The sequence below is a fragment of the Dermochelys coriacea genome, chromosome 2 (genome assembly GCF_009764565.3).
Source record: "Dermochelys coriacea isolate rDerCor1 chromosome 2, rDerCor1.pri.v4, whole genome shotgun sequence".
In the NCBI taxonomy this organism is placed as follows: Eukaryota; Metazoa; Chordata; order Testudines; family Dermochelyidae; genus Dermochelys; species Dermochelys coriacea.
In genome coordinates, this window is record NC_050069.1 from 1,789,696 (window position 1) to 1,816,225 (window position 26,530).

General features: G+C 50.1%; 2 protein-coding genes, 3 long non-coding RNA genes and 1 other non-coding gene across 6 annotated transcripts in view; 4 read left to right on the forward strand and 2 right to left on the reverse strand.

Moving 5' to 3' along the window:
* Positions 1-26,530, forward strand: part of LOC122458567 — a 93,753-nt gene that overhangs the window by 7,314 nt on the left and 59,909 nt on the right. Inside the window, exon 2 of the long non-coding RNA XR_006278612.1 lies at positions 526-533. This is a non-coding gene — a long non-coding RNA (uncharacterized LOC122458567). The remainder of the gene's footprint in view (positions 1-525; positions 534-26,530) is intronic.
* Positions 4,025-26,530, reverse strand: part of LOC119852055 (metallothionein-like) — a 41,911-nt gene continuing 19,405 nt past the window's right edge. The window contains exons 2-3 of the mRNA XM_038392879.2: positions 4,942-5,007; positions 4,025-4,267 (exon numbers count right to left, since the gene is read on the reverse strand). Of these exons, the coding sequence (XP_038248807.2) occupies positions 4,173-4,267; positions 4,942-5,007 (161 nt within the window). The 3' untranslated portion in view covers positions 4,025-4,172. The remainder of the gene's footprint in view (positions 4,268-4,941; positions 5,008-26,530) is intronic.
* On the reverse strand, positions 5,022-20,197 carry LOC122458568. Its single transcript, XR_006278613.1, has 3 exons — positions 20,186-20,197; positions 15,843-15,846; positions 5,022-5,198 (listed from the first exon to the last, which is right to left on the reverse strand). It is a non-coding gene; the product is annotated as an uncharacterized LOC122458568 (long non-coding RNA).
* LOC119852056 (metallothionein-like) lies at positions 6,814-8,761 on the forward strand. The gene is made up of 3 exons (XM_038392882.2): positions 6,814-6,992; positions 7,683-7,748; positions 8,519-8,761. The coding sequence occupies exons 1-3, from the start codon at positions 6,962-6,964 to the stop codon at positions 8,611-8,613; spliced, it is 192 nt and encodes a 63-aa protein (XP_038248810.1). The 5' UTR covers positions 6,814-6,961; the 3' UTR covers positions 8,614-8,761.
* On the forward strand, positions 13,085-26,365 carry LOC122458570. Its single transcript, XR_006278615.1, has 3 exons — positions 13,085-13,190; positions 16,717-16,721; positions 26,325-26,365. It is a non-coding gene; the product is annotated as an uncharacterized LOC122458570 (long non-coding RNA).
* LOC119852363 lies at positions 21,078-21,241 on the forward strand. The gene has a single exon (XR_005291631.1). It is a non-coding gene; the product is annotated as a U1 spliceosomal RNA (small nuclear RNA).

Below are 26,530 nucleotides of genomic sequence, written 5' to 3' on the forward strand. Positions count from 1 at the left end.
GAGATTCTGGGCTGTTACAGCCCCTAGGCAGGCCTGGTGAGGTGATCCCAAACGTGCCCATTTCCTACCACAGACGCAGCTTCGGCCAGCAAGAAATCAGGGGGGCTGAGAGCCATTGAATGCACTGTAAACCCTGCATATGATTGAAACCACTTCAAGGCAGGAGGTGAGGCAGCCCCCGAGCACCCTTCTTCCCAGCACCTGTGTGAACCCTACAGCTGGCCCTGATCCGTTCGAGCCCCCCAGGCCATCTAGTGCGATGGTCCCGCTGAGAGAAATAAAAGAACCATCACATTAAGGATACGCGTTGCACTCACCGCCCTGGGGGGGTCTGTGCGGGAATCGCACCGTGCTCCGCACTCCGGGCGAGTGGGGCTGGGGGTGGCGCTCACCGCCCGGGGGGGGGGGGGGTCTGTGCGGGAATCGCACTGTGCACCGCACGCTGGGTGGGAGGGACCGGGGGTTGCACTCACCGCCCTGGGGGTGAGATTTCAGGATGGCAGATTGGGGAATTAAGAAATCTAGTGAGAAGGGTGCACTGGGAGAAAGGATAAAATCTACCACTTTAGAAAACGGCCAGCTAAAGCGTGTGCAGTGCTCAGATGCTCCAGTAATGGGGGCCATAAAAGTACCTAAGTAGAGTTTGAGCCTTGATGCTGCAGCAAAGAAGGCCGATGTCATTTTGGACTCCACATATGGAAGGAGGCTGGAGGGGGTCTGGTTTCTGAGGAAAGACTGGAAATGTGGTTCAATGCATAGAACTGGGTGAAGGGATGGCTAAGTAGGATGGGTGGGCATGAGGAAATGCTTCTAGTAGCTGAAGGGTGTAAACCCTAAGGAAGGAACGGGATTATTGAGCACAGTACACAGGGAGCACCCAGAGGGCGATAGGAGGAAATGAAGAAGAGGAACGTTGGGGCTGAATATTAGTCAGTGGGAACTGGGGATGCTCAGTGCCCTGGAAAATTAGCCTGAGGTGTTGCACGATTGGTGCCCCAAAATGGCTAAACCCACTATCCGGGTACTATTTGACCTGTCAGTTGTGGCTTTTCCTTCATTATCCCACGCAACCACGAGTAGGGTGACCACCTTTGAAATGCAAAACTCCAGCAGTTCTGCCACCTCCACAAAATAAGCCCCATGCAACCCCCACCACATGGCAACTCCGCAATCTCCCTCCCCCTTCAACAGCCACTTAATGTATCTACAGAGCTAACACATATCGATAAGATTGATGACATCATTTTCTTAAACTGCAGAAGTGGGAGCACTGCAGCATCTTTAGCTGGACACAGAAACTTTTAACATCAATCCCTTTCCTTCCTTGGGGTTGACACCCTTCAGCTACTAGCAGCATTTCCTCATGCCCACCCACCCCACTTTAGCCATCCCTTTGCCCAGTTCTATGTATTGAACCACATTTCCAGTCTTTCCTCAGAAACCAGACCCCCTCCAGCCTCCTGATTAATTTGTTTCTCTTCTCAGAGCTCCCTCCAATTCTTTACTATCTTTCCAGTAGCGAGGGGCTCTGGCCTGAACACAATATTCCACATGGTGTGAGGTAGGGAGCTACCTTCTCCCTGTCTGGTGACACGCAGCCCAGTATTGCATTCGTGCCTTACGGTACTGCCAGCTCATATCTAGCATAGTCACCCGGAGGGAGCACCTGGGAGGTTGTAATCTTGAAAGAGCCCGAGGGCTGATAATGTTACCTAGAAGCTAGCCTTTGAGAGGAAGGATGGTGCAATGGTTAAGGGTGCCACTTGGGAGATCTAGGTCTAGTTTTCTGCTCTGCCACAGATTTCCTTAGGCTTGGTCTGAACTACAGTTAGGTGGACGTAAGGCATCTTGTGTCAACCTAACTCTATCAGTGTCAACACTGCAGCGTTGTTCCCGCTGATGTCCCTTGCCCACTACACTGATCTAAGAACGCCCCCTCCACGAGAGGTGTAGTGCTTAGGTCGATGTCATTAGGTTGATGCAATGTGTGTGTAGACACTGCCTTACTTACATCGCCTGTTGGCTGTCAGCGGGAGCCCGACCACCCCAGGGCTGACAGCCTGACCCACACATGCCTGGGCCAGGGGCTCCAGTGTCCCACAATACCCCACACAGTTAATGTTGGTGGAAGTGCTCCTGGGGAGGACATGTACCACCACAGGGGGTCATAGTGTGGACGTGAACCATCACAGTAATTACTGTGGTGGCTGTACATTGACCTAACTTAGGTTGACTGAATTTTTTTACTGGAGACAAGGCCTTAGTCACTTTGTCTCTCTGGGCCTCAGTTTCCCATCTATACGGTGGGGATAATAGCGCAGCCCTGCCCTGACAGGGATGTTGTGAAGATAAACAGACTAGCAATGTCAGAGTTGAGTGTTAGACCTCACTTTCCTTGGCCAGCCAGGCTATGGAATTGCTGAGCAGCAACAATTAGGAGATGGACTCGGGCCAGGTGCAATGGGAAGACGTCTTCAATTCGAACAGTTTAGAAGGGAGCATGCAAGCAACAATCAACAATGCGGCTTCCCCAGAGACACCTAGCACCCCAGAGGGGGAAAGAGGCCCCAGCCTCCTTCCATATGTGGAGTCCAAAATGACATAGGCCTTCTTTGCTGCAGCATCAAGGCTCAAATTCTACTTAGATACTTTTATGGCCCCCATTACTGGAGCATCTGAGCACTGCACACGCTTTAGATGGCCATTTTCTAAAGTGGTAGATTTTTTATCCTTTCTCCCAGTGCACCCTCCTCACTAGATTTCTTAATACCCCAGTCTGCCATCCTGAAATCTCATATCCTTGGGCTGCCCTGCTCCCTCCTCCAATTCCTTGCAGTTGCACATGGTCACTCTTTCTCAGCTAGCTCCCCTCTCCTTCTCATAGTCATTTCTCCCACGTCGGTAAAAATCCAGCCCGGGGAATGGCTTTTCCTCTGGCTACAGTAACTACTTGCTGGGTCATTTTACTTTAGAAGTCCCACTGCTGACAAACGGGTACGCGTGCAACCTCCAAGGTGGCTGCAAGCCCCAGACAAGCGACCAGGAAGCCTACAAGCCCTCCTATGATGATCTAGGAACAATTAAGCCACTGTTCCTTCCAACACAGTTAGAGACGTACAATTTCTAAAGAGGCCCAGGTTTTTAATTTCTGAGACTGGAGCTAAGTCAGCTATTTTCCCTTAACCTTTGTATGTCCATGTCTACCCTTGTGGCTGGTTGCATTTGTATTGTTGCATTCTGGGCCGCTTGCCCATGGGGCCTCATGTGAATAGAGTGCCTACAGGACATACATACAGAGCAACACCTACAGCAACCACGTCTGGGACAGCCTGGCCGAGTGCAGCAAGCTGAAAGCCAGACCAGTTACGCCTGCAGAGTTGGGGAGCCTATCGTGATTGTAAAGCATTGGGGCCTGGTTACAGGAAAACAGCCATGTTTCCAGCCTGGGGGGATAGGGTAAGCTGCTGCAGCTACTAACCCTGATACGTAGACACAAAAGATGTTCTGAGCCAGCCCTGTCACTAGCTGGGTATCAATGCATTTGGAAGTGGCAGTATAGACAGGCCCCACGTTGACGCAATATATGTGTTAAGAAATCAGGATGAAGGTATGTTACGGCAGTTTGGACTTCACTCCTCCCATCCTGAAAGTCTCTGCATTGGACTCTCTCTGAATTTGGCACAATGAATTGAGGGTCAGCAGCTTGCAGACCTAGGCCCTGTGTTCTAGACACAGCGATTCCTAGGCTGCTTCCCCTTCCTACCAAGACGCAAAAACAACTCTGAGCCACCACTGAAGAAATATTGTGTTTGAAAACGTCTCCTTTTGCCTGAAGCTCTGCTGGCAAAAGCAAAGCCAAATCACTGCTGCAGCTCATGCATGAAGCTTTAGTCTCCGGGCTCTTGTTAATGCTCCCATGAGATGTGCTGCTAACACCCTGTGCAAGAACTAAACTCTGAACAGGGGTTTAGTCTTGCAAGCTGGAAATCACCAAATTGAATGAACATGCTGAGTAAATCGGGCATTACATTTCTCCAGTCATGGCCTTTATTTTCATTTAACCTCAAATCGACATTTCTGTGAAAGGTACAAAATAGTCATTGCTACACTACAAACAAAATTAGTTTTGCCTTTCATACAGAATATTTACAGGAGAACAGAAAATAGCCATTTTAGGAACAGCAGCTACATTTCCCGGATGCTAGACCTTTGCAGACACAACCCTTGGCACAATTATTGCATCCAGCTGGGCAACAGGAGCAAAAACCTGAAAAGATAAAAATCAAGACAAGATTATTGGAGATGCCAGACAAAACACCAACAACAACCACCCTCCCCTGTAAGAATTTAAGTAAGTTCAACATGGATGAGACAAGGAACGAAAGCATGCTGTGAACTATACTTTATAAAATAGGTCAGAATCCTTTATCTGACCCAACAGTTTTGTTAAGAACACTCTACGTACAAAAAACAAAATGCAAACAAATGGTTGCGGTGGAAAGAACAGAAGTTTTTACAAATTATACTTATGGAAAGGACACTGATTCCACCTTTCAGGCCTACACTTGGAAAGCAAGTATACAGTTTAAGAACAGAAGCCCTGCTTCAGCAAAGCACCTGCTCATTTTAAAGCATATGCTTAAATCCATCCCCAGTCAGCAAAGCACTTGCAGCCTGCTCCCAACTTCCCACCGAAATGAAAGGCAAGACTCACGTTCCCTTTCATGGGCTTTGCAGCAGGCCCAGAAAGCAGAGCCCCAACTCCCACAGACAAAAGTTGAGCCCACGCTTAATTGTTATGCTACATCTGGGCCAGAAATTCTAGCTTCTATATTCCAGTCTCCATACTGCTGCCATGGAAGCCAGTGACCAAACCCTCATTCGTCTCAGTCTCAGAAAGGCGGGCAACAAACATTTTTAAAAGGGGGGGAAAATACTCACTCTTTTTGCAAGAGGTACACTTGCAATTTTTGCATTTGCAGGAATCAGCACAGGTACAGGAGCGACCTGGTGGAGAAAGAAAGGGGAATGAGCATCACAGCTGGACTAAAAACAGGAGAACTATCACCAGGCAAGGGCTCAATTTTATCACCAGCATGAAAAAAACCCAACAAGGGGGAAAGTCAATAGACAGACCATGGGCCCAAACCCCCAGGCGTTTTTTTAACCAGACCACAAAGGCTTTGTATTAACTTGTCCTGCTTATTCTAGTCTTTGATCTTGAGTCTGGACCTTGACAAGAAATAAGGGATTACCCCCCTCAGCGCCAGGCTTCATCGCAGTCACTTGCTTCCCACTGCTCTGCTGGGCAGAAGTTACCTCTAGGTTAGCCCTGGCTTTGAATTGGTCCCTTAGCTGGATCTTAGAAAAGTCACTGCAGAAGCTTTTCCCCACGCCATGAAAATAGATTGGAAAGGGGCCTAAAAATGGGCTTCCCCCCGCTGGAGAAGCCAGGCCAGGGCGCCAAGGTAGAAGCGAGGGACATGGGAGCCGGGGAGGTGGGTTCGCAGGCTCCAGTGGCAGAGATTTCACAGCAGCCCCAGGCAGAGGCCGGAGCCGCTCCCGGGGGCGGGATCTTTCCCCTGCCCCGGCGCGGAGTTTCTGAGAACTGGGGTAAATGTGTAACAGGAAATGTGTGGATTTGCTTCTGAGCTAATGGCTGATGGGTTTCAATCAATTGGGTCGGTGGCCAAAGAAGCATCTGTCGTTTTGCACCCTTTTGCTCATAGTGCCACATGAAGAGGGAGGGCACTTGATTGCACACTAGCATGCCTGGTAGGCATAACTCACCACCAGTGAGGCACCACCGGAAGTTGTAGTGCAAACGGGACCCTGGTGTTTTCACCACCCTGCCATGTAACCCTGTTGCAGCGTTACCACCATGTGGCATACAGGGGCCAAAATTGTGCGTGGCCACACTATGCTCCTCCTGGCACCCCCAGCATGCAGGGCGCAGAGTTCAAGCCAGGGTGACACAGGCCACAGAGATTCTGGGCTGTTACAGCCCCTAGGCAGGCCGGGTGAGGTGATCCCAAACGGGCCCATTTCCTACCGCACACACAGCTTCGGTCAGGAGGAAATCAGGGGGGCTGAGAGTCATTGAATGCACAGTAAACCCTGCATATGATTGAAACCACTTCAAGGCACGGGGTGAGGCAGGCCCCCAGCACCTGTGTGAACCCTAGAGCTGGCCCTGATCCGTGCGTGCCCCCCAGGCCCTCTAGTGCCATGGTCCCGCCGAGGGAAATAAAAGAACCATCACATTAAGGATACAAGTTGCACTCACCGCCCTGGGGTGGAGGGGGCCGGGGGTTGCATTCAGCGCTCTGGGGTGGATCTATGCGGGAATCGCACCGTGCACCGCACTGCGGGCGAGTGGGGCCGGGGGTTGCGCTCACAGCCCTGGGGGGGGGAGTGTCTGTGCGGGAATCGCACCGTGCACCGCACTCCGGGCGGGTGCGGCCGGGGGTTGCGCTCACCGCCCTGGGGGGGGGGGTCTGTGCGGGAATCGCACCGTGTAATGCAGCGCGTGTGCGGGGGGACGGGGGGAGGGATGTTTGCAGTTTGCACACGGCGCCCTGGTGTCTGCGGGGCGAGCCCCGCGCAATGCACTCCGGAGGCCTTTGCACGCAGCTCTGGGCGGGGGCACCCCCGAGCGTTGTGCAAGGCACTCGGCACGGCCGGCTTTGCACGCGGCGCGCGGCTCGGGGCGGGGGCACCCCCGAGCGTCGTGCAATCCCGCAACGCGGCTCGTGCGGCGATAGGAGCCGCCAGCAGCCCCCAGCTCTGTTCGCTGCTTCGGGGCCCGGGGGCCCGGCGGGCGGGGGCGGGGGTTGCGCTCGCTCCCACGCCTCCGCCGGGATAAATAGGAGGCGTCGGGCAGCTCCGCTCCCACCCTCGCCGCGCCTCCGCTCCGCTCCGCTCCGCTGGACCGAGCAGCCACCGCAGCCCCCGGGGAGCGATGGATCCCCAGGACTGTCTTTGTGTTGCCGGTGAGTGACTCCTCCCCGCTGCGGGACGCACAGACCCTGCTCCAAGCTGCTGCGGGGGCCTTATGGGGCTCGGCTGCCCCCTCGCTGGGAGACAGCCGCCCTCCGCGCCGGGGCAGGGGAAAGATCCCGCCACCGGGAGCGGCTCCGGCCTCTGCCTGGGGCTGCTGTGAAATCTCTGCCACTGGAGCCTGCGAACCCACCTCCCCGGCTCCCATGTCCCTCGCTTCTACCTTGGCGCCCTGGCCTGGCTTCTCCAGCGGGGGGAAGCCCATTTTTAGGCCCCTTTCCAATCTATTTTCATGGCGTGGGGAAAAGCTTCCGCAGTGACTTTTCTAAGATCCAGGTAAGGGACCAATTCAAAGCCAGGGCTAACCTAGAGGTAACTTCTGCCCAGCAGAGCAGTGGGAAGCAAGCGACTGCGATGAAACCTGGCGCTGAGGGGGGTAATCCCTTATTTCTTGTCAAGGTCCAGACTCAAGATCAAAGACTAGAATAAGCAGGACAAGTTAATACAAAGCCTTTGTGGTCTGGTTAAAAAACGCCTGGGGGTTTGGGCCCATGGTCTGTCTATTGACTTTCCCCCTTGTTGGGTTATTTCATGCTGGTGATAAAATTGTGCCCTTGCCTGGTGATCGTCCTCCTGTTTTTAGTCCAGCTGTGATGCTCATTTCCCTTCTCTTTCTCCACCAGGTCGCTCCTGTACCTGTGCTGATTCCTGCAAATGCAAAAATTGCAAGTGCACCTCTTGCAAAAAGAGTGAGTATTTTCTCCCCCTTTTAAAAATGTTTGTTGCCCGCCTTGCTGAGACTGAGACGAATGAGGGTTTGGTCACTGGCTTCCATAGCAGCAGTATGGAGACTGGAATATAGAAGCTAGAATTTCTGGCCCAGATGTAGCATAACAATTAAGCGTGGGCTCAACTTTTGTCTGTGGGAGTTGGGGCTCTGCTTTCTGGGCCTGCTGCAAAGCCCATCAAAGGGAACGTGAGTCTTGCCTTTCATTTCGGTGGGAAGTTGGGAGCAGGCTGCAAGTGCTTTGCTGACTGGGGATAGATTTAAGCATATGTTTTAAAATGAGCAGGTGCTTTGTTGAAGCAGGGCTTCTGTTCTTAAACTGTATACTTGCTTTGCAAGTGTGGGCCTGAAAGGTGCAATCAGTGTCCTTTCCATAAGTATAATTTGTAAAAACTTCTGTTCTTTCCACCGCAACCAGTTGTTTGCTTTTTGTTCTTTGTAAGTAGAGTGTTCTTAAGAAAGCCGTTGGGTCAGAAAAAGGATTCTGACCGATATAAAGGTGGGAATGACTCAGGATTGTCCAGTCTTGACTTGTATGTGGCCTTTGTGAGGAATATGTATTAACAGTACAATTGAGAAGTTTTACTATTTTATAAAGTATAGTTCACAGCATGCTTTAGTTCTTTGTCTCATCCATGTTGAACTTACTTAAATTCTTACAGGGGAGGGTGGTTGTTGTTGGTTTTTTGTCTGGCATCTCCAATAATCTTGTCTTCATTTTTATCTTTTCAGGTTGTTGCTCCTGTTGCCCAGCTGGATGCAATAATTGTGCCAAGGGCTGTGTCTGCAAAGGTCTAGCATCTGGGAAATGCAGCTGCTGTTCCTAAAATGGCTATTTTCTGTTCTCCTGTAAATATTCTGTATGAAAGGCAAAACTAATTTTGTTTGTAGTGTAGCAATGACTAATTTGTACCTTTCACAGAAATGTCGATTTGAGGTTAAATGAAAATAAAGGCCATGACTGGAGAAATGTAATGACCGATTTACTCAGCATGTTCATTCAATTTGGTGATTTCCAGCTTGCAAGACTAAACCCCTGTTCAGAGTTTAGTTCTTGCACAGGGTGTTAGCAGCACATCTCATGGGAGCATTAACAAGAGCCCGGAGACTAAAGCTTCATGCATGAGCTGCGGCAGTGACTTGGCTTTGCTTTTGCCAGCAGAGCTTCAGGCAAAAGGAGATGTTTTCAAACACAATATTTCTTCAGTGGTGGCTCAGAGTTGTTTTTGCGTCTTGGTAGGAAGGGGAAGCAGCCTAGGAATCGCTGTGTCTAGAACACAGGGCTTAGGTCTGCAAACTGCTGACCCTCAATTCATTGTGCCAAAGTCCGAGGGAGTCCAATGCAGAGACTTTAAGGATGGGAGGAGTGAAGTCTAAACTGCCGTAACATAGCTTCATCGTGATTTCTTAACACATATATTGCGGCAACGGGGGGCCTGTCTATACTGCCACTTCCAAATGCATTGATAACCAGCTAGTGACAGGGCTGGCTCAGAACATCTTTTGTGTCTACGTATCATGGTTAGTAGCTGCAGCAGCTTACTCTATCCCCCCAGGCTGGAAACATGGCTGTTTTCCTGTAACCAGGCCCCAATGCTTTACAATCTCGATAGGCTCTCCAACTCTGCAGGCGTAACTGGTCTGGCTTTCAGCTCGCTGCACTCGGCCAGGATGTCCCAGACTAGGTTGCTGTAGGTGTTGCTCTGTATGTATGTCCTGTAGGCACTCTATTCACATGAGGCCCCATGGGCAAGCGGCCCAAAATGCAACAATACAAATGCAACCAGCCACAAGGGTAGACATGGACATACAAAAAGGTTAAGGGAAAATAGCTGACTTAGCTCCAGTCTCAGAAATTAAAAACCTGGGGCTCTTTAGAAATTGTACGCCTCTAACTGTGTTGGAAGGAACACTGGCTTAATTGTCCCTAGATCATCATAGGAGGGCTTGTAGGCGTCCTGGTCGCTTGTCTGGGGCTTGCAGCCACCTTGGAGGTTGCACGCATACCCGTGTGTCAGCAGTGGGACTTCTAAGATAAAATGACCCAGCAAGTAGTTACTGTAGCCAGAGGAAAAGCCATTCCCCGGGCTGGATTTTTACCGACGTGGGAGAAATGACTATGAGAAGGAGACGGGAGCTAGCTGAGAAAGAGTGACCATGTGCAACTGCAAGGAATTGGAGGAGGGAGCAGGGCAGCCCAAGGATATGAGATTTCAGGATGGCAGACTGGAGTATTAAGAAATCTAGTGAGGAGGGTGCACCGGGAGAAAGGATAAAAATCTACCACTTTAGAAAATGGCCATCTAAAGCGTGTGCAGTGCTCAGATGCTCCAGTAATGGGGGCCATAAAAGTATCTAAGTAGAATTTGAGCCTTGATGCTGCAGCAAAGAAGGCCTATGTCATTTTGGACTCCACATGTGGAGGGAGGTCAGGGCCTCCTTGCCCCATCTGGGCCACTAGCAGTCTCTTGGGAAGCCATATTGTTGATTGTTGCTTGCATGCTCGGTTCTAAACTGTTCGAATTGAAGACGTCTTCCCATTGCACCTGGCCCGAGTCCATCTCCTAATTTTTGCTGCTCAGCAATTCCATAGCCTGGCTGGCCAAGCAAAGTGAGGTCTAACACTCAACTCTGACATTGCTAGTCTGTTTATCTTCACAACATCCCTGTCAGGGCAGGGCTGCGCTATTATCCCCACCGTATAGATGGGAAACTGAGGCCCAGAGAGACAAAGTGACTAAGGCCTTGTCTCCAGTAAAAAAAATTCAGTCAACCTAAGTTAGGTCAATGTACAGCCACCACAGTAATTACTGTGATGGTTCATGTCCACACTATGACCCCCTGTCGGTGGTACATGTCCTCCCCAGGAGCACTTCCACCAACATTAACTGTGTGGGGCGTTGTGGGACACTGGAGCCCCTTGCCCAGGCATATGTGGGTCAGGCTGTCAGCCCTGGAGTGGTCGGGCTCCCGCTGACAGCCAACAGGCGATGTAAGTAAGGCGGTGTCTACACACACATTGCATCAACCTAAGGACATCGACCTAAGCACTACGTCTCTCGTGGAGGGGGCGTTCTCAGGTCAGTGTAGTGGGCAAGGGACATCAGCGGGAACAACGCTGCAGTGTTGACACTGATAGAGTTAGGTTGACACAAGATGCCTTACGTCCACCTAACTGTAGTTCAGACCAAGCCTAAGGAAATCTGTGGCAGAGCAGAAAACTAGACCTAGATCTCCCAAGTGGCACCCTTAACCATTGCACCATCCTTCCTCTCAAAGGCTAGCTTCTAGGTAACATTATCAGCCCTCGGGCTCTTTCAAGATTACAACCTCCCAGGTGCTCCCTCCGGGTGACTATGCTAGATATGAGCTGGCAGTACCGTAAAGCACGAATGCAATACTGGGCTGCATGTCACCAGACAGGGAGAAGGTAGCTCCCTACCTCACACCATGTGGAATATTGTGTTCAGGCCAGAGCCCCTCGCTACTGGAAAGATAGTAAAGAATTGGAGGGAGCTCTGAGAAGAGAAACAAAATTAATCAGGAGGCTGGAGGGGGTCTGGTTTCTGAGGAAAGACTGGAAATGTGATTCAATACATAGAACTGGGCAAAGGGATGGTTAAAGTGGGGTGGGTGGGCATGAGGAAATGCTGCTAGTAGCTGAAGGGTGTCAACCCCAAGGAAGGAAAGGGATTGATGTTAAAAGTTTCTGTGTCCAGCTAAAGATGCTGCAGTGCTCCCACTTCTGCAGTTTAAGAAAATGATGTCATCAATCTTATCGATATGTGTTAGCTCTCTAGATACATTAAGTGGCTGTTGAAGGGGGAGGGAGATTGCGGAGTTGCCATGTGGTGGGGGTTGCATGGGGCTTATTTTGTGGAGGTGGCAGAACTGCTGGAGTTTTGCATTTCAAAGGTGGTCACCCTACTCGTGGTTGCGTGGGATGATGAAGGAAAAGCCACAACTGACAGGTCAAATAGTACCCGGATAGTGGGTGTTGCCATTTTGGGGCACCAATCGTGCAACACCTCAGGCTAATTTTCCAGGGCACTGAGCATCCCCAGTTCCCACTGACTAATATTCAGCCCCAACGTTCCTCTTCTTCATTTCCTCCTATCGCCCTCTGGGTGCTCCCTGTGTACTGTGCTCAATAATCCCTTTCCTTCCTTAGGGTTTACACCCTTCAGCTACTAGAAGCATTTCCTCATGCCCACCCATCCTACTTTAGCCATCCCTTCACCCAGTTCTATGCATTGAACCACATTTCCAGTCTTTCCTCAGAAACCAGACCCCCTCCAGCCTCCTTCCATATGTGGAGTCCAAAATGACATCGGCCTTCTTTGCTGCAGCATCAAGGCTCAAACTCTACTAGGTACTTTTATGGCCCCCCCATTACTGGAGCATCTGAGCACTGCACACGCTTTAGCTGGCCGTTTTCTAAAGTGGTAGATTTTTATCCTTTCTCCCAGTGCACCCTTCTCACTAGATTTCTTAATTCCCCAATCTGCCATCCTGAAATCTCACCCCCAGGGCGGTGAGTGCAACCCCCGGCCCCTCCCACCCAGCGTGCGGTGCACGGTGCGATTCCCTCACAGACCCCCCCAGGGCGGTGAGTGCAACGCGTATCCTTAATGTGATGGTTCTTTTATTTCTCTCAGCGGGACCATGGCACTACATGGCCTGGGGGGCACGCACGGATCAGGGCCAGCTCTAGGGTTCACACAGGTGCTGGGAAGAGGGGTGCTCGGGGGCTGCCTCACCTCCTGCCTTGAAGTGGTTTCAATCATATGCAGGGTTTACAGTGCATTCAATGGCTCTCAGCCCCCCTGATTTCTTGCTGGCCGAAGCTGCGTCTGTGGTAGGAAATGGGCACGTTTGGGATCACCTCACCAGGCCTGCCTAGGGGCTGTAACAGCCCAGAATCTCCACAGGACTCTGTGGGCCTGTGTCACCCTGGCCTGAACCCTGGGACCTGCATGCTGGGGGTGCCAGGAGGAGCATAGTGTGGCCACACACAATTTTGGCCCCTCTATGCTACATGGTGGTAACAATGGGAAAGTGCCAGTGGCAGCAGGGATCGGGGTTTTCACCATCATGTCATCTCACACTCTAACAGGGTTACATGGCAGGGTGGTGAAAACACCAGGGTCCCGTTTGCATTAGAACTTCCAGTGGTGCCTCACTGGTGGTGAATTATGCCTACCAGGCGTGCTAGTGTGCAATCAAGTGCCCTCCCCCTTCACTGTGGCACTATGAGCAAAAGGGTGCAGAATGGCACATGCTTCTTTGGCCACCGACCCAATTGGTTGAAACCCATCAGCCATTAGCTCAGAAGCAAATCCACACATTTCCTGTCACACATTTACCCCAGTTCTCAGAAACTGCAAAAATAACTATACAAGGTGTGGTGGTAAACCCAGGACAAACAGCTACAAAGTAGGGCTGGGGGTAATAATCAGTCCCAGAAGGTTAAAAGGCCCCTCCCTATCTACTGAGGAGAGTTAACCAAAGGTTAATAAGGTTTAGCTGAAAAGGGGTTGCTAGAGAACCAATTAGGTTCAGCTGACTCCAACGGCTTGAGACCTTTTTAAATTCTCCCCTGTTAGGAAGGGATAGCAGTGTGAGTGCGGATACTTGCTAGCTCCTTCAGCAAGATACTGAACCTTTCCAGGAAGGGAGGCTGCATCCCCTTCCAGAGGGGAAAGGAGAACAGGCACAAGAGACTGACTGTGGAAATGTATAGCCTGACCCTGTGTCACCTAGACGGACTGCCTTCCCAAACCTGTGTCTCCACGGCTAAAAAGAACTGGGCCTGCTGAGGAGAACAAGATACTTTGCCATAAAGGTTAGGAGCAAACCAGTGAATCTTTTACATGCCAGCAGTCGGGGTATTTATGTTTGCTCTGTTTGCATCCTTCAGGACTTTCTCTGCATTCAGAAACATTGGGCGGTGAGCGGCTCTCATTTCCTCACTATCTGTCATTCCAAGACTGTCTCCACATCCACAGGTATACAGTTTTCCTACAGGGAAATGAATCAGCCGTTTTAGCCAGGAACAGAGCGTAGGAGTGGGCATAGGGCAGGGACGGCAGGATTGGACGTAGAGTTTGAGTTACATTCACCCTGTTGTAAATGAGCTTTTATTCCACTGAGATCAATTAAAGACTGGACTGTGGTATCTTTACCCACATGGAGTAGTACCCTAGTCCTCGAACGCTTACAGAGTAAGATGCTATTTGACTCTTTGAGAACAAGGGCTTCATATGTGCTATGGACCGCTACCCAGAAAAACAGCAAAGCACATTTAACTTTGAGAACAAGAGAAATCCCATTGATTTTAAGAGTTGATCATTCATATTACAGTAGGATCAGGACCCTGTGTCGCTAGGCGCTGTACATCTACATATAAGAGACAATCCCTGTCTGTTAGAGACAAGACAGAGAAAGGGTGGGAGGGAAAACAGGCCCAGAGGGGTGAAGTGACTTATCCAAGGATGTACAGCAGGTAAGTGGCAGAGCTAGGAATAGCACCTGCTTCTCCTGACCTTTAGTCCAGATCCCCCGTCAAGCAGACCACACCTATAATGTACATGTTCAGCATGCATCTCAGAGCTTTGCTGGACCCGTTCACTTGTATCACGTGGCCTTGTCTGGAACTTGTAATTAATATACCCCAGGATTCCTTTTTGCAAAAACCTGTGCTGAGCAAAAGGAGAACTGATACACATAATACGCTTGTATCTGGAAATATGATTCACCTTATGTCATACATCCAAAGGATCTGTACTACGCCCCAGCATTTAAATAATGCTTTAGAGGAACCCCTTCTGTGTGCCAGCCCCTAAGGGGCCTCCCTCTTCCTTAAGGGTAGGCTATGTGGTCTCAATGCCTCTGAGACCAAGCCTCTGTGCTTCCACACTCCTGTTTCACACCGTGAGCTCTGCCCAGTGAGCCCAAGTGAGAGAGACGCCTGGATAGAGACTTTGACTCTCTTCAGGGACCAATGCACCTCGGCAAGTATTGGTAGAGCCCTGCATGGATATAAAATTGGTACCCACATCGATCCGCAAACATGGTCCATGGATATAGAGCATTTAGCCAGAAATCTGAAGGGCTCTAAGTATCGTCAGTGACACCTGGCAGCTTTTTCAAAACAGAGCAAGGTTTATTAGGCAACTGGAACATAGTCCATGCTCGCCGAGCCAGCATAATCAGCCGGCCAAGATGCTATGGAATCCATTTCTGGCCCTGCCTCTCTGTGTCAGTCCCAGGTGAGAGTCCATTGTCGAACTCCTGCAGACCCATGCTGAGCTTACATGTTCGGCCTGCCGGAGATTCCTGTGGATAGGTGTCAGTTGCTCAGTCCTTGGGGCATCCATTGTCTTTGTGGACCCTCCATTGGCATGGGTTTGTTGCAGCCAGCACTTTAATAACCCATTCGTTCAAGGCCAGTGACCCAAAACCTCATCTCTCCTGCCATGCCCCAAGAGTAGATTTAACACTTCTGCAATGGGTAACGATGCAAAGTACAGAGGAAACTGAGGCACCCATAGGCAGCATAAAAATATTACAGAAAGTTTCTATTTCATCACAGCTTGTCTACAAAGCTCTCTGCAGCTGAATGAGGAGCTTGCGTGTTACAGCAAGGTGAGTGTGACATCATTAAATAACCAGATGGGTAACAGAGTAGCAGCCGTGTTAGTCTGTATTCGCAAAAAGAAAAGGACGACTTGTGGCATCTTAGAAACTAACAAATTTATTTGAGCATTAGCTTTGGTGAGCTACAGCTCACTTCATCGGATGCATGGGTAAACATGGGTAATCATCCCAAAGGTGTTTAACAGCCACATACAGGAGCTTTAAGCAAGGTCAGGTAGTAAGAGTGTCTACAGCAGTGCTCACTGAGTGCATATTTGCTGATGAACATCACTTCATTCTACTTGGACAGAAGAGAGGGAAAAAAAAATCCAAGTGTTTGCTTAGGTACCCAAGCAGTGATTGCGATTCACAACACAGAGGACATGAAAAAAGACACACTGTACCAGGGATTAATTACATCACTCCCAAAGAGTTTCAAGGAGATTAACAGGAAATCAGACCTTTTCTCCCAAAGTCAGAGTATTGAGCCACCCCAAAATGGGAAAGACGAACGGAGAAAACTCACTATGTGGGAATTGCCATCAGAAGTCGAAAGGGCTTAGTCTAAATGCCAGACATGAGACAGGAAGGTTAGGAAGAGAAAGGGTGGAAAAGAATCTTAACTCCTGGAGGTGGAAGTTCCATTTTTGCAGGAGCAAATCACCATAATTGCCAAATATGCTAGTGTAACACAATGGGTGTAGGTTCCACTAGTTAGGATAAACATGTATTAGGGATATCGACCGTTGGGCTTCAGGGAGTAAGGCAGACCCTGCCTGCCTGGGGTTATTCAGAGTTAGTGTGCAAAGGTTACAGTCAGGACCCTGTGTGTACTGTGTGGCGCAAGGTGTCACGAACTACATCTGTATTCCTCACTCGTGGTCCAGAAAGGGCACCGTCTCCTCAGCTTTCACCTCTCGTGTGTCTCTCTCCCTTCTGATCAGGGTTTTCCCAGGCACAGTCCACTGCCTATACTGTGAATGCCCCAGCAACCCAGGCTACTCTCTGCTTTGTCTCCAGCGGCGATATACAGTGTAATTGCCTATAGTTATAAGTTACCACACAGCTCTTTCTAAGCAAGCACATTTGTTCTTCAGGTGAAAGCATTACAGAGAAAAGACTTTACAACAATAAAAGAACCCAAGTGCGTGCCAATAAGCTTACCAGAAATCACCCCCCACTTCAACTAGGGCTCTGGTAAGAGTCAGTGCTTCAAACCCCACCATGGGGGGGTTTTATGGTTACAAGTTCATAACAATAAGTTAGCTCAGAACAAGAGCCCCCGTGAATAGGTCAAGTCCTTCAAATCCATCTCAGGAAAGATTGGGGCCTCCCTTGGTCAGACGGTCCTGTCCATTTGCTGGATCAGAAAGAAGGCCCCAAGTCGGTTTAAATTCAGATTATTTATCCAAAAGCCCTTTGTTTGTCTGTTGGTCTCTAGGGAATCCAGTGTGAACCAGTATATGTAAGCCTGTCGGGTGGGGGTACCTTTTGGGAGGTGAATTTGCCCAATCACTCCCCACTGTTCGGAGCTCCTGGGGGGCTGCGGTCCCTCTCCCCCAGGGAATTAAACACAGAACTTGGCATACAATGAAACACAAACTCTGGGGTGAAAGTAAGTCGAGTGACTTACCGGTACTCTGGGCCAGCTCTGGCCCCCAGAAGGGGCGGGGCTGAGGGGAGTCAGAGCCAACCCACCCCGTAAGGTAAGTGTCCCCCTCCTTCACGCTCCTCCTCTCCCTGCCCGCTCCCCCACCGGGGTAGCAGCAGCAGCACCGGGCTCTGGGTGCTATTTAAAGGGCCCGAGCTCCCTTGCTTCTCTTGCCCTGGTCCTTTAAATACCCCCAGAGCCCTGGAGTAGCGGCGGTGGGGCTCCGGCAGCTATTTAAAGCCTCTGGGTGGTAGAAGCAGGGGAGTCCCCTTTAAATAGCTGCCGGAGCCCCGCAGCCGCTAATCTAGGGCTCCAGCAGCAGGGCTCTGGAGGAAACTTAAAGGGCCTGGGGCTCCAGCCACTGCTAGGAGCCCCAGGCTCTTTAAATTGCCCCCTGGGGAAGCCGGGCTGCCCCAGTACGGTGCACCAGCTCTTGCCAGTAAGCTCTACTGGGGCGTACCGGTTTACTTTCACCTCTGCATAAACTTAATGTAGTAAGGTCTCCCAAAGACTTTACAGAAAATTGCCGTATCTGTCATACAGCGATCACAAATTCTGCAGCCAGGATCTCTCCATACATAATACCCATGGTTAATGTGCTACAAAACTCCATCTACAATATAACTACCATTACTATTTGTCCCAGATGTAAGGTCCCAGGTCACCGTTGAAGTGGAGGTGTTGTGCCTTGTGTGGGAAAATGATGGATTGATCCAAGTCTCACTGAATGCTGCCAGAAACTGTGTCAAACTGGGTGACGTTGACGATTGATTTAATGACTGTAATGTCACAATAAGCCCGTTGATGTGCCCCTCCCCCATGGCTGTTATAGACATTGCAGTTTTTAAACCAGAGGCTGGGGGAAAGCCAACAGGTACAGAGGAGCATGTGGTTTGGACAGAGACATCCTTAGACAATTTCCATTAATAGATCCTCCCCTATGTCCTAGTAATGAGGAGAGGATGGAAGATGATAAAATACAGGTCGGATCTGATAAGAAACAGTCACATGAAAAAAAGTCTCATTCAATTAGATCATGAGACAGGTACCAGCCCGAGGGGAACATCTACCCTGCTAGTTTTACCCCATAGTACGAGCCCTGCATGCCTGAGTCAGTTGACCCGGGCTCTGAGATTTGCTGCTGCAGGCCTTGGGATTTTTTGCAGTGTAGACATAATCTCACAAATCAGTCGGCCTCGGGTCAGCAAGCACTCAGGACGTGGGTCTTAAGACCGTGCTAAGGGGGGTGGGTTCAGCAGTGACTTGGCTGGACCATGTAACAAGCGCTCCATTGCCAACTGCAAAAATCCACTTCTACCTTCCCTGAGTATATGCACCCACCACCCCATTCACTCCGCAGCCTGTGTAACCATTCAGTGCTAAAATATATACACCGCCATCCTGCACTCCTGCTCAGACCTCTATAGGTGTCATCCTGCTACTTCTTCCCTGTTTTTAAAGCCAGTAAACAAGCATCACTCTTCCCTCTCATTCATCCTCAGCGTAACTCTTTCACCGCCAGCCTACATCCACACTCTCCCCTGCCTTTCTTGTCCCAGGTATAACTCTTTTCAGATAACGATATTGACATCCATTGTCAAGTGCTTTCAGATCTCCTGATGAAAAGCCAAGTGGGAATTGTTATTTTTCAGTACCAGAGTGCAAGCACTAGTTCCCTCTCCTTCCCATTCACTGAGCGTTAGGGACACAAGAAATAATCCTAATACAATGTTTAAAGATCGCTGTAACATTCCTAAACCAGTTTCGCAGGGGCATACGTGGCATATGTAGACTACATGATAGTGGAAAGGTTTAATGGGCACTCGTTAGTGAGGAAAGAAATGAGTGAGGCATGTTGTCCCAAAAGAATGCCCATAAGACCGAAATAACAAGTCGCACTCACCTGGGGGAGTCACTCGCATATCACACTCACCTCGGGGGGAGTCACTCATGTGTCGTGCCCACCTCGGGGGGATCACTCGTGTATCGTACCCATCTCAGGGGGGTCACTCGTGTGTCGCACCCACCTTGGAGGGGTCACTCGTGCGTTGCACCCACGTCGGGGGGGTCACTCACAGATCACACTCACCTCAGGGGAGAACCTTGGGGGGGTTCACTCGCATATCACACTCACCTCGGGTGGAGTCACTTGTGTGTCGTGCCCATCTCGGGGAGGTCACTCGTGTATCGTACCCATTTCGGAGAGGTCACTCATGTGTCTCACCCACCTTGGAGGGGTCACTCGTGTGTCGCACCCACCACGGGGGATCATTGGTGCATCGCACCCACCTTGGGGAGGGTCACTCATGTGTCACACCCACATCTGGGGGGGTCACTTGTGTGTCGCACCCACCTCGGGGGGGTTCGCTCACGTATCGCACGCACCTCGGGGGGGTTCACTCATGTATCGCGCCCACCTCCGGGGGGGTCACTCGTGTATCAAATCCATTTCCGGGGCGGGTCACTGGTGTATTGCACCCACCTCTGGGAGGGTCACTCGTGTTTTGCACCCACCTCAGGAAGGGTCACTCGTGTATCGCACCCACCTCAGGTGGGGTCACTGGTGTATCGCACCATCCTCTGGGGGAGTTACTTGCATATCGCACCCACCTCGGGGGTGGGGGTCACTCTGTTACATGGAAAAAACTGCACAGGATCGTTTCAGGGGACAAGACAAGTTGTCATGTTTATTATAACAAAATTTGATTTATGACCAATAACTAATATCTAATACCTATGTATGTACACACACACACACACACACACACACCTCCCAAATGTTCTACAGCTGCTGTATAGTTACCAGTCCTGAATGTAGCTTGAGTTCGTGGCTTGGGTTTGCAGCTTGTGGCGGCTAACTGGCCAGGAAAGCCGGGCACAAGGAAGAGCTGGGTCTCTGTTGGGCACCGATGCCCTTCCATGTTGGCAGCAGAACGTTACCCTCCAAAGTCTTCCATCTCACCCATCCTTTTTGTAGGCTTTAGTTTGAATCCAGAGTCTATAGGTCTTGCTGTGTCACGCTGCCTCTGGGTTCGGTGTGACTGATCACCCATCAATTGCAGACATGACTTTCAGCCTAGGACCTGGCTTTGATGTTTCTTCAATTGTACTTTTGTTCTTTTCTTTTCAGGGTGGACTCTTCTTGCTTTCTCACGGCTTTTGTCTGCATCTTCAGCCCTTGGTGTTTACGCTTTATTTCATCAGGACAGGCTGGGGCTGGAGGTTGATGCCATCATCCATCCATACCTCATTCCCACATCTAAAGTACACGAATCAGATTACAGCAGGGTTTTGTAAAAATGAAGTGAGCATTTTAAAATGGGTTACAACATGGACACGTGTAAGGAATGGCATACAGGGAGTAGAAGTTACAATCTAGAAGCAGTGCAAGTTTCAGTGATTTAAGCAGCAATTGGATTGAAAGTGAAACTCAATTAGCTAGTTATTGGGGTACCTGGTTTTATGAATGAATGTAGTTTCATTCATAAAACTTTTCTTATGAAGTTATATTAATAAAGTGAACAATTAAAAAAAAATTTCATTTATCAGTTCTACAACTCGCGTGTCCCACCCACCTTAGGGGGGGTCACTTGCGTGTCACACCCACCTCTGGGTGGTCACTCGTGTGTCGCACCCACCTCTGGGAGGTCACTGGTGTATCGCACCCAGCTCAGGGGGGGTCACTCGTGCCTCTAGGGTGGGGGAAGCGAAACGCAGCATCTCCCCCACCCCCGGCAGAGGCGGGGCCATGATACCGGCTGTTCCTGGGTCTCTCCGGGAGCCTGGACCCTGGGACGGGCCAGCTACGGCTCTAGGGCAGCCAGACACTGGCGCGTTACTGAGGTTGGGGACAGCTCGGCCCCCCTGCCGGGGGGGAGCGGCCCCTGCAGAGGCAGTGGGGGTCAGTGTGGGCGGGGTCGGCGGGCAGGGTGCGGCGGGCCTCACCGTGGGTTGAGAGTGCGGGGCGAGTGCGGGCGGGTGGCAGCTGGGCAGTGGGAACTCATACTTACCTGGCAGGGGAGATACCATGATCACGAAAGTGGTTTTCCCAGGATGAGGCTCATCCATTGCACTGCGGGTGTGCTGACCCCTGCGATTTCCCCAAATGTGGGAAACTCAGCTGCACCATTTGTGGTAGTGGGGGGCTGCGTTCACGCTCTCCCCGACACGCGGTCAAAGGCAGAGAGAAAAGCTCCGGGAGGATTGTTCAGAGCACGCTAGGTTTTACCCACAGCTTTGTCCCGCACGTTCCTCCAGGAGGGCTTAGCCCCTGCGCCCTGTCTCGGCTCAAGGGGAGCTCCCTGGCTGCTTTGTTCTCTTTTCTACTGCTTGCAAGTAGCCCTTGGCGCGCTTGGAAACTTTAGCTTACAACAATCTGTGTTTTCGGCTGCTCTGTTAATTGGAGGTTGGGCTGCCGGCTGCTTTGTTGTTTTCCCTTCCTTCCCTGGGCTTTTGGATCGGGCCTACTCGCTAGTCTGCCTTTGGGGGCCTTGGACCACTGCCTTCTTTTGCCCTATGGGGAGCTGCCTGGCTGCCCTGCCTCTTTCCCTGCTTGCAGCTTTTTGCCCATCCCTCCTTCTTGGGCTCTTCCTCCTCTGACGGGAGGATGGCCTGTCAAAAATGCCTGTCTCACCTGGTCCCCTCATTTAACATGCAGGCTCGCCCCCTGCCCTGGGGACGGTTTGGCTTTTGCTGTCTGTTCTTTCTCTTGGCTGCAACCCTGTCTGTGCTACAGAGACTAGGCTGGCACAACCCCATGGTGGAGGAGGTCTTTCTGTCGCTTTAGGCCCACCGCCTCCCCGAATGCCCTTAGCTATGCTGGGGGTTAGGTCGGTGTAGCCGTGTCGCCCAGGAGTGGGTTTCCCTTTTACACACCCCTGACGGACGGAGCTATTTTGACTTAACTGTTCAGCACGCACCAACCCTCAGGCCTGGTCTGCACGGGGAACGTAAGTCGGCACAGCTACATCAGTCCGGGCCATGGACGGAAGAATTCTTCCGTCAACCTCGCTCCCACCTGTCGGGGAGGTGGATGGCCTATGCCAACAAGAGAAACTCTCTTCTGGACCCTTCTCCCCAAACAGAAGGGCACTGTCCCTGGAGACTCTGCTGGTTAAAAAAAGAGAAATAGTTTAACTGCATTTCTGCGTGAGAAGGTTGACTTTGTATTGCTTCCCTTGTGTCTCCTTATAGCAGTTTGTGTTCTGAAATCTTTAGGATTTTACTTCATTTATGATGAAATCTGCTTGTAACTTTATTCTAATTTTGAATGAGGAACTAGACAAGAGCTTTTTTGTGTGTTGTCGGAGGATTGTTTAAAAACCTGCGATTCGACTTTCTGCTGCCTTTCCATTAAATTGCCTCTAAAGGCCCACTTCAAACCTCCACTTCCCACATAACTCTCTCCAACATACAGTCCTCAGGCATACATAAGATACTTAGCAACAAGAAGAAAGTCAAGGAAAGTGGGGGCCCCTTACTGAATGAGGGAGGCAACCTAGTGACAGAGGATGTGGAAAAAGCTAATGTTCTCCATGCTTTTTTTGTCTCTGTCTTCACGAACAAGGTCAGCTCCCAGACGACTGCACTGGGCAGCACAGCCTGGGGAGGAGGTGACCAGCCCTCTGTGGAGAAAGAAGTGGTTCGGGACTATTTAGAAAAGCTGGATAGCACAAGTTCATGGGGCCAGATGCGCTGCTTCTGAGAGTGCTAAAGGAGTTGGCGGATTGATTGCAGAGCCATTGGCCATGATCTTCGAAAACTCATGGCGATCGGGGGAGGTCCCGGACGACTGGAAAAAGGCTAATGTAGTGCCCATCTTTAAAAAAGGGAAGAAGGAGGATCCGGGGAAACTAAAGGCCAGACAGCCTCACCTCAGTCCCTGGAAAAATCATAGAGCAGGTCCTCAAGGAATCAATTCTGAAGCACTTAGAGGAGAGGAAAGTGATCAGGAACAGTCAGCATGGATTCACCAAGGGCAAGTCATGCCTGACTAACCTAATTGCCTTCTATGACAAGATAACTGGCTCTGTGGATGAGGGGAAAGCAGTGGACGTGTTGTTCCTTGACATTAGCAAAGCTTTTGACATGGTCTCTCACAGTATTCTTGCCAGCAAGTTAAAGAAGTATGGGCTGGATGAATGGACGATAAGGTGGATAGAAAGCTGTCTAGATCATCGGGCTCAACAGCTAGTGATCAATGGCTCCATGTCTAGTTGGCAGCCGGTATCAAGCGGAGGGCCCCCAGGGTCGGTCCTGGGGCTGGTTTTGTTCAATATCTTCATTAATGATCTGGAGGATGGCGTGGACTGCACCCTCAGCAAGTTTGCAGATGACACTAAACTGGGAGGAGAGGTAGATACGCTGGAGGGTAGGGATAGGAGACAGAGGGACCTAGACTAATAAGAGGATTGGGCCAAAAGAAATCTGATGAAGTTCAACAAGGACAAGTGCAGAGTCTTGCACTTAGGACGGAAGAATGCCATGCACCGCTACAGACTAGGGACCGAATGGCTCGGCAGCAGTTCTGCAGAAAAGGACCGAGGGGTTACAGTGGATGAGAAGCTGGATATGAGTCAACGGTTTGCCCTTCTTGCCAAGAAGGCTAACGGCATTTTGGGCTGTATAAGTAGGGGCATTGGCAGCAGATCGAGGGACGTGATCGTTCCCCTCTATTCGACATTGGTGAGGCCTCATCTGGAGTACTGTGTCCAGCAAGAGACTATAAAAAGCTGCTGCAGCTCCTCCATCTTGTCTTCAATCCTGCTTCTTACCTCTGGAGGGACTTTGCTACACTGAAGCTTTGAACCAAGGCCTGAAAGACCCATTCCAGCTGGGGATGTTCTCCAGAGACTTGATTTGAACCTGCACTTTATTCTCTCACTGCTGCAAGCCTGAACCAAGAACTTTGCCATCACTGTATGTCATTGATTCCATTTAACCCATTCTAGCTCTCCTCTATATCCTTTTCCTTTTCTGAATAAACCTTTAGATTTTAGATTCTAAAGGATTGGCAACAGTGTGATTTGTGGGTAAGATCTGATTTGTATATTGACCTGGGTCTGGGGCTTGGTCCCTTGAGATCGAGAGAATCTTTTTCCTTTTACTGGGGTATCGGTTTTCATAACCATTTGTGCCCATAATGAGTGGCACTGGTGGTGATATTGGGAAACTGGAGCGTCTAAGGGAATTGCTTGTGTGACTTGTGGTTAGCCAGTGGGGTAAAACCAAAGTCCTCTCTGGCTGGTTTGGTTTGCCGGGGTGTGCATAGAAACCCCAGCCTTGGGCTGTAACTGCCCTGCTTGAAGCAATTTGTCTTGAATTGGCACTCTCAGTTGGGTCCTGCCCAGTCGGATATTAGGAAAAGCTTTTTCACTAGGAGGGTGGTGAAGGAGTGGAATGCGTTACCTAGGGAGGTGGTGGAATCTCCTTCCTTTGCAGTTTTTAAGGTCAGTCTTGACAAAGCCCTGGCTGGGATGATTTAGTTGGGGACTGGTCCTGCTTTGAGCAGAGGGTTGGACTAGATGACCTCCTGAGGTCCCTTCCAACCCTGATAGTCTATCATTTTATGATACTTACAGTTTCACTCACTACCAGTCCAGTTCCTTGCTGATTCCTGTCTAACCACTGCACACATATGGTATACCCTCCCTACCCTGAGCTGATTCCCGACTTTTGCGCTTAGTACAGGAAAACGAGAATTGAGAGGTAAGCTGTGCAGGGAACTCTTCCTCAACTTGCACTCCACTCCCCAAGGGCCTTTTGGGGTCTTTTATGGACTCCAGGTTTCATTTGATTTCCAAGGTGTGTGGCCTCGTTAATTAGCCATCTCTCCTAATGCAGGGATCCTACCTGTCAGACCAAAGATCGATTGCCCAAAAGAGCTAAGAAACAGAAATAAAGCTGAGCAATAGGTGTTACACTTACCTGAGCATCCAGAATGGGACTGTGCCCTGGCAAGTCCAACGCTGCCGAAAGAAATCCAAAAATAAGGAGCTCATCAGGTCCCCCGGCTAGCACCCAAATCTGGTGTCTAGTCAATCTGCTGGGAAATAAGGAAAAGGAAATGAATAAAGAAGTCAGAAATAACAAGGAAATGAAGAGATTTGTTGAATGGGTTTCTGTCTGATTTACCATCTTCCCAGCTACCAATCAAAGTTAAAGACCTAAAGTCAACCTATCGGCATAAGTACAGATTATTAGATGGAAATTAAAAGGAGCTGCTGTCACAAGTGTTACGTGCCTGCAAGCAGCATGCAGACTGTTTAAAACACCGTAATTAGAGGCTTGGATGAAATGTTTGCCCTAAATCAGAAATGACAGTAGGAGGACCAGAAGAACTGGAATGATTTGGTTGGTGTTGGTCCTGCTTTCAGCAGGGGGTTGGACTAGATGACCTCCTGAGGTCTCTTCCAGCCTTAATATTCCATGATTCTAACGCCTAGATAAATGGCAGAGGAATGGAGGTAATGTTAGAGGCAAAAAGTCATCCTTCAAAATTGGGAAATCAAATCCTAGTGAGGATAACAGGAAGGTGCATGAACTCTGGCCGGTTAAGTGTCAAAGTCTAACAAGTCAGGCCAAGAAAGAATCTGAGAAGCAACGTGCTAAAGACACAAAAGTGAACCATAAGAATGTTTTTAAGTACATTAGAAGCAGGCAGCCTGCCAAAGAGGCGGTGGGGCCACGAGCTGACAAAGGAGGACTCTAGGAAGACGAGGCCATTGCAGAGAAGCCCCATGAATTCTTTGCAGCGGTCTTCACTGCAGAGAACGGGCAGGAGAGTCCCACATCGGAGCTGTCCTTATTGCGTGACAAATCTGAAGTACCAGCCCAGTATAAGAGGTTTTAAAACAAATTGTTCAGTTAAACAGGAATCCGTCACCAGGACCAGATGGCATTCCACCATGGGTTCTGAGGGAACCCAGATATGAAATTGCAGAACTACTAGCCGTAGCACACAAGCTACCGCTGAAGCAAGCCTCTGTTTCAGGCGACTGGCAGGTAGCTCATGTAATGCCAATTTTTAGAAATGGGCTCCAGGGGCGACCCTGGCAATTGCAGGCCAGTGAGCCTGACTTCAGTGGCGGGCAAACTGGTAGAATGATCAGGCACCCAGATAAACAGGCTGTGTTGGGAAAGGGTGAACACAGCGTTTGGAAAGGGAACTCGTGCCTCAACAATCTTCTAGAATTCTTTGAGGATCTCAACAAGCACGTGGATAAGGATGATTCAGTCAATATATTTCAGAGTAGCAGCCGTGTTAGTCTGTATTCGCAAAAAGAAAAGAGGTATCTGTGGCACCTTAGAGACTAACAAATTTATTTGAGCATAAGCTTTCGTGAGCTACAGCTCACTTCATCAGATGCATTTAGTGGAAAATACAGTGGGGAGATTTATATACATAGAGAACATGAAACAATGGGTGTTACCATACACATTGTAACCAGAGTGAT

Coding starts and splice junctions, on each gene's coding strand:
- LOC119852056 (XM_038392882.2), top strand. CDS start 6,962: ATGGATCCCCAGGACTGTCTTTGTGTTGCCG. Junction 6,993..7,682: donor GGACTGTCTTTGTGTTGCCG/GTGAGTGACTCC, acceptor TTTCTCCACCAG/GTCGCTCCTGTACCTGTGCT. Junction 7,749..8,518: donor GTGCACCTCTTGCAAAAAGA/GTGAGTATTTTC, acceptor TTATCTTTTCAG/GTTGTTGCTCCTGTTGCCCA.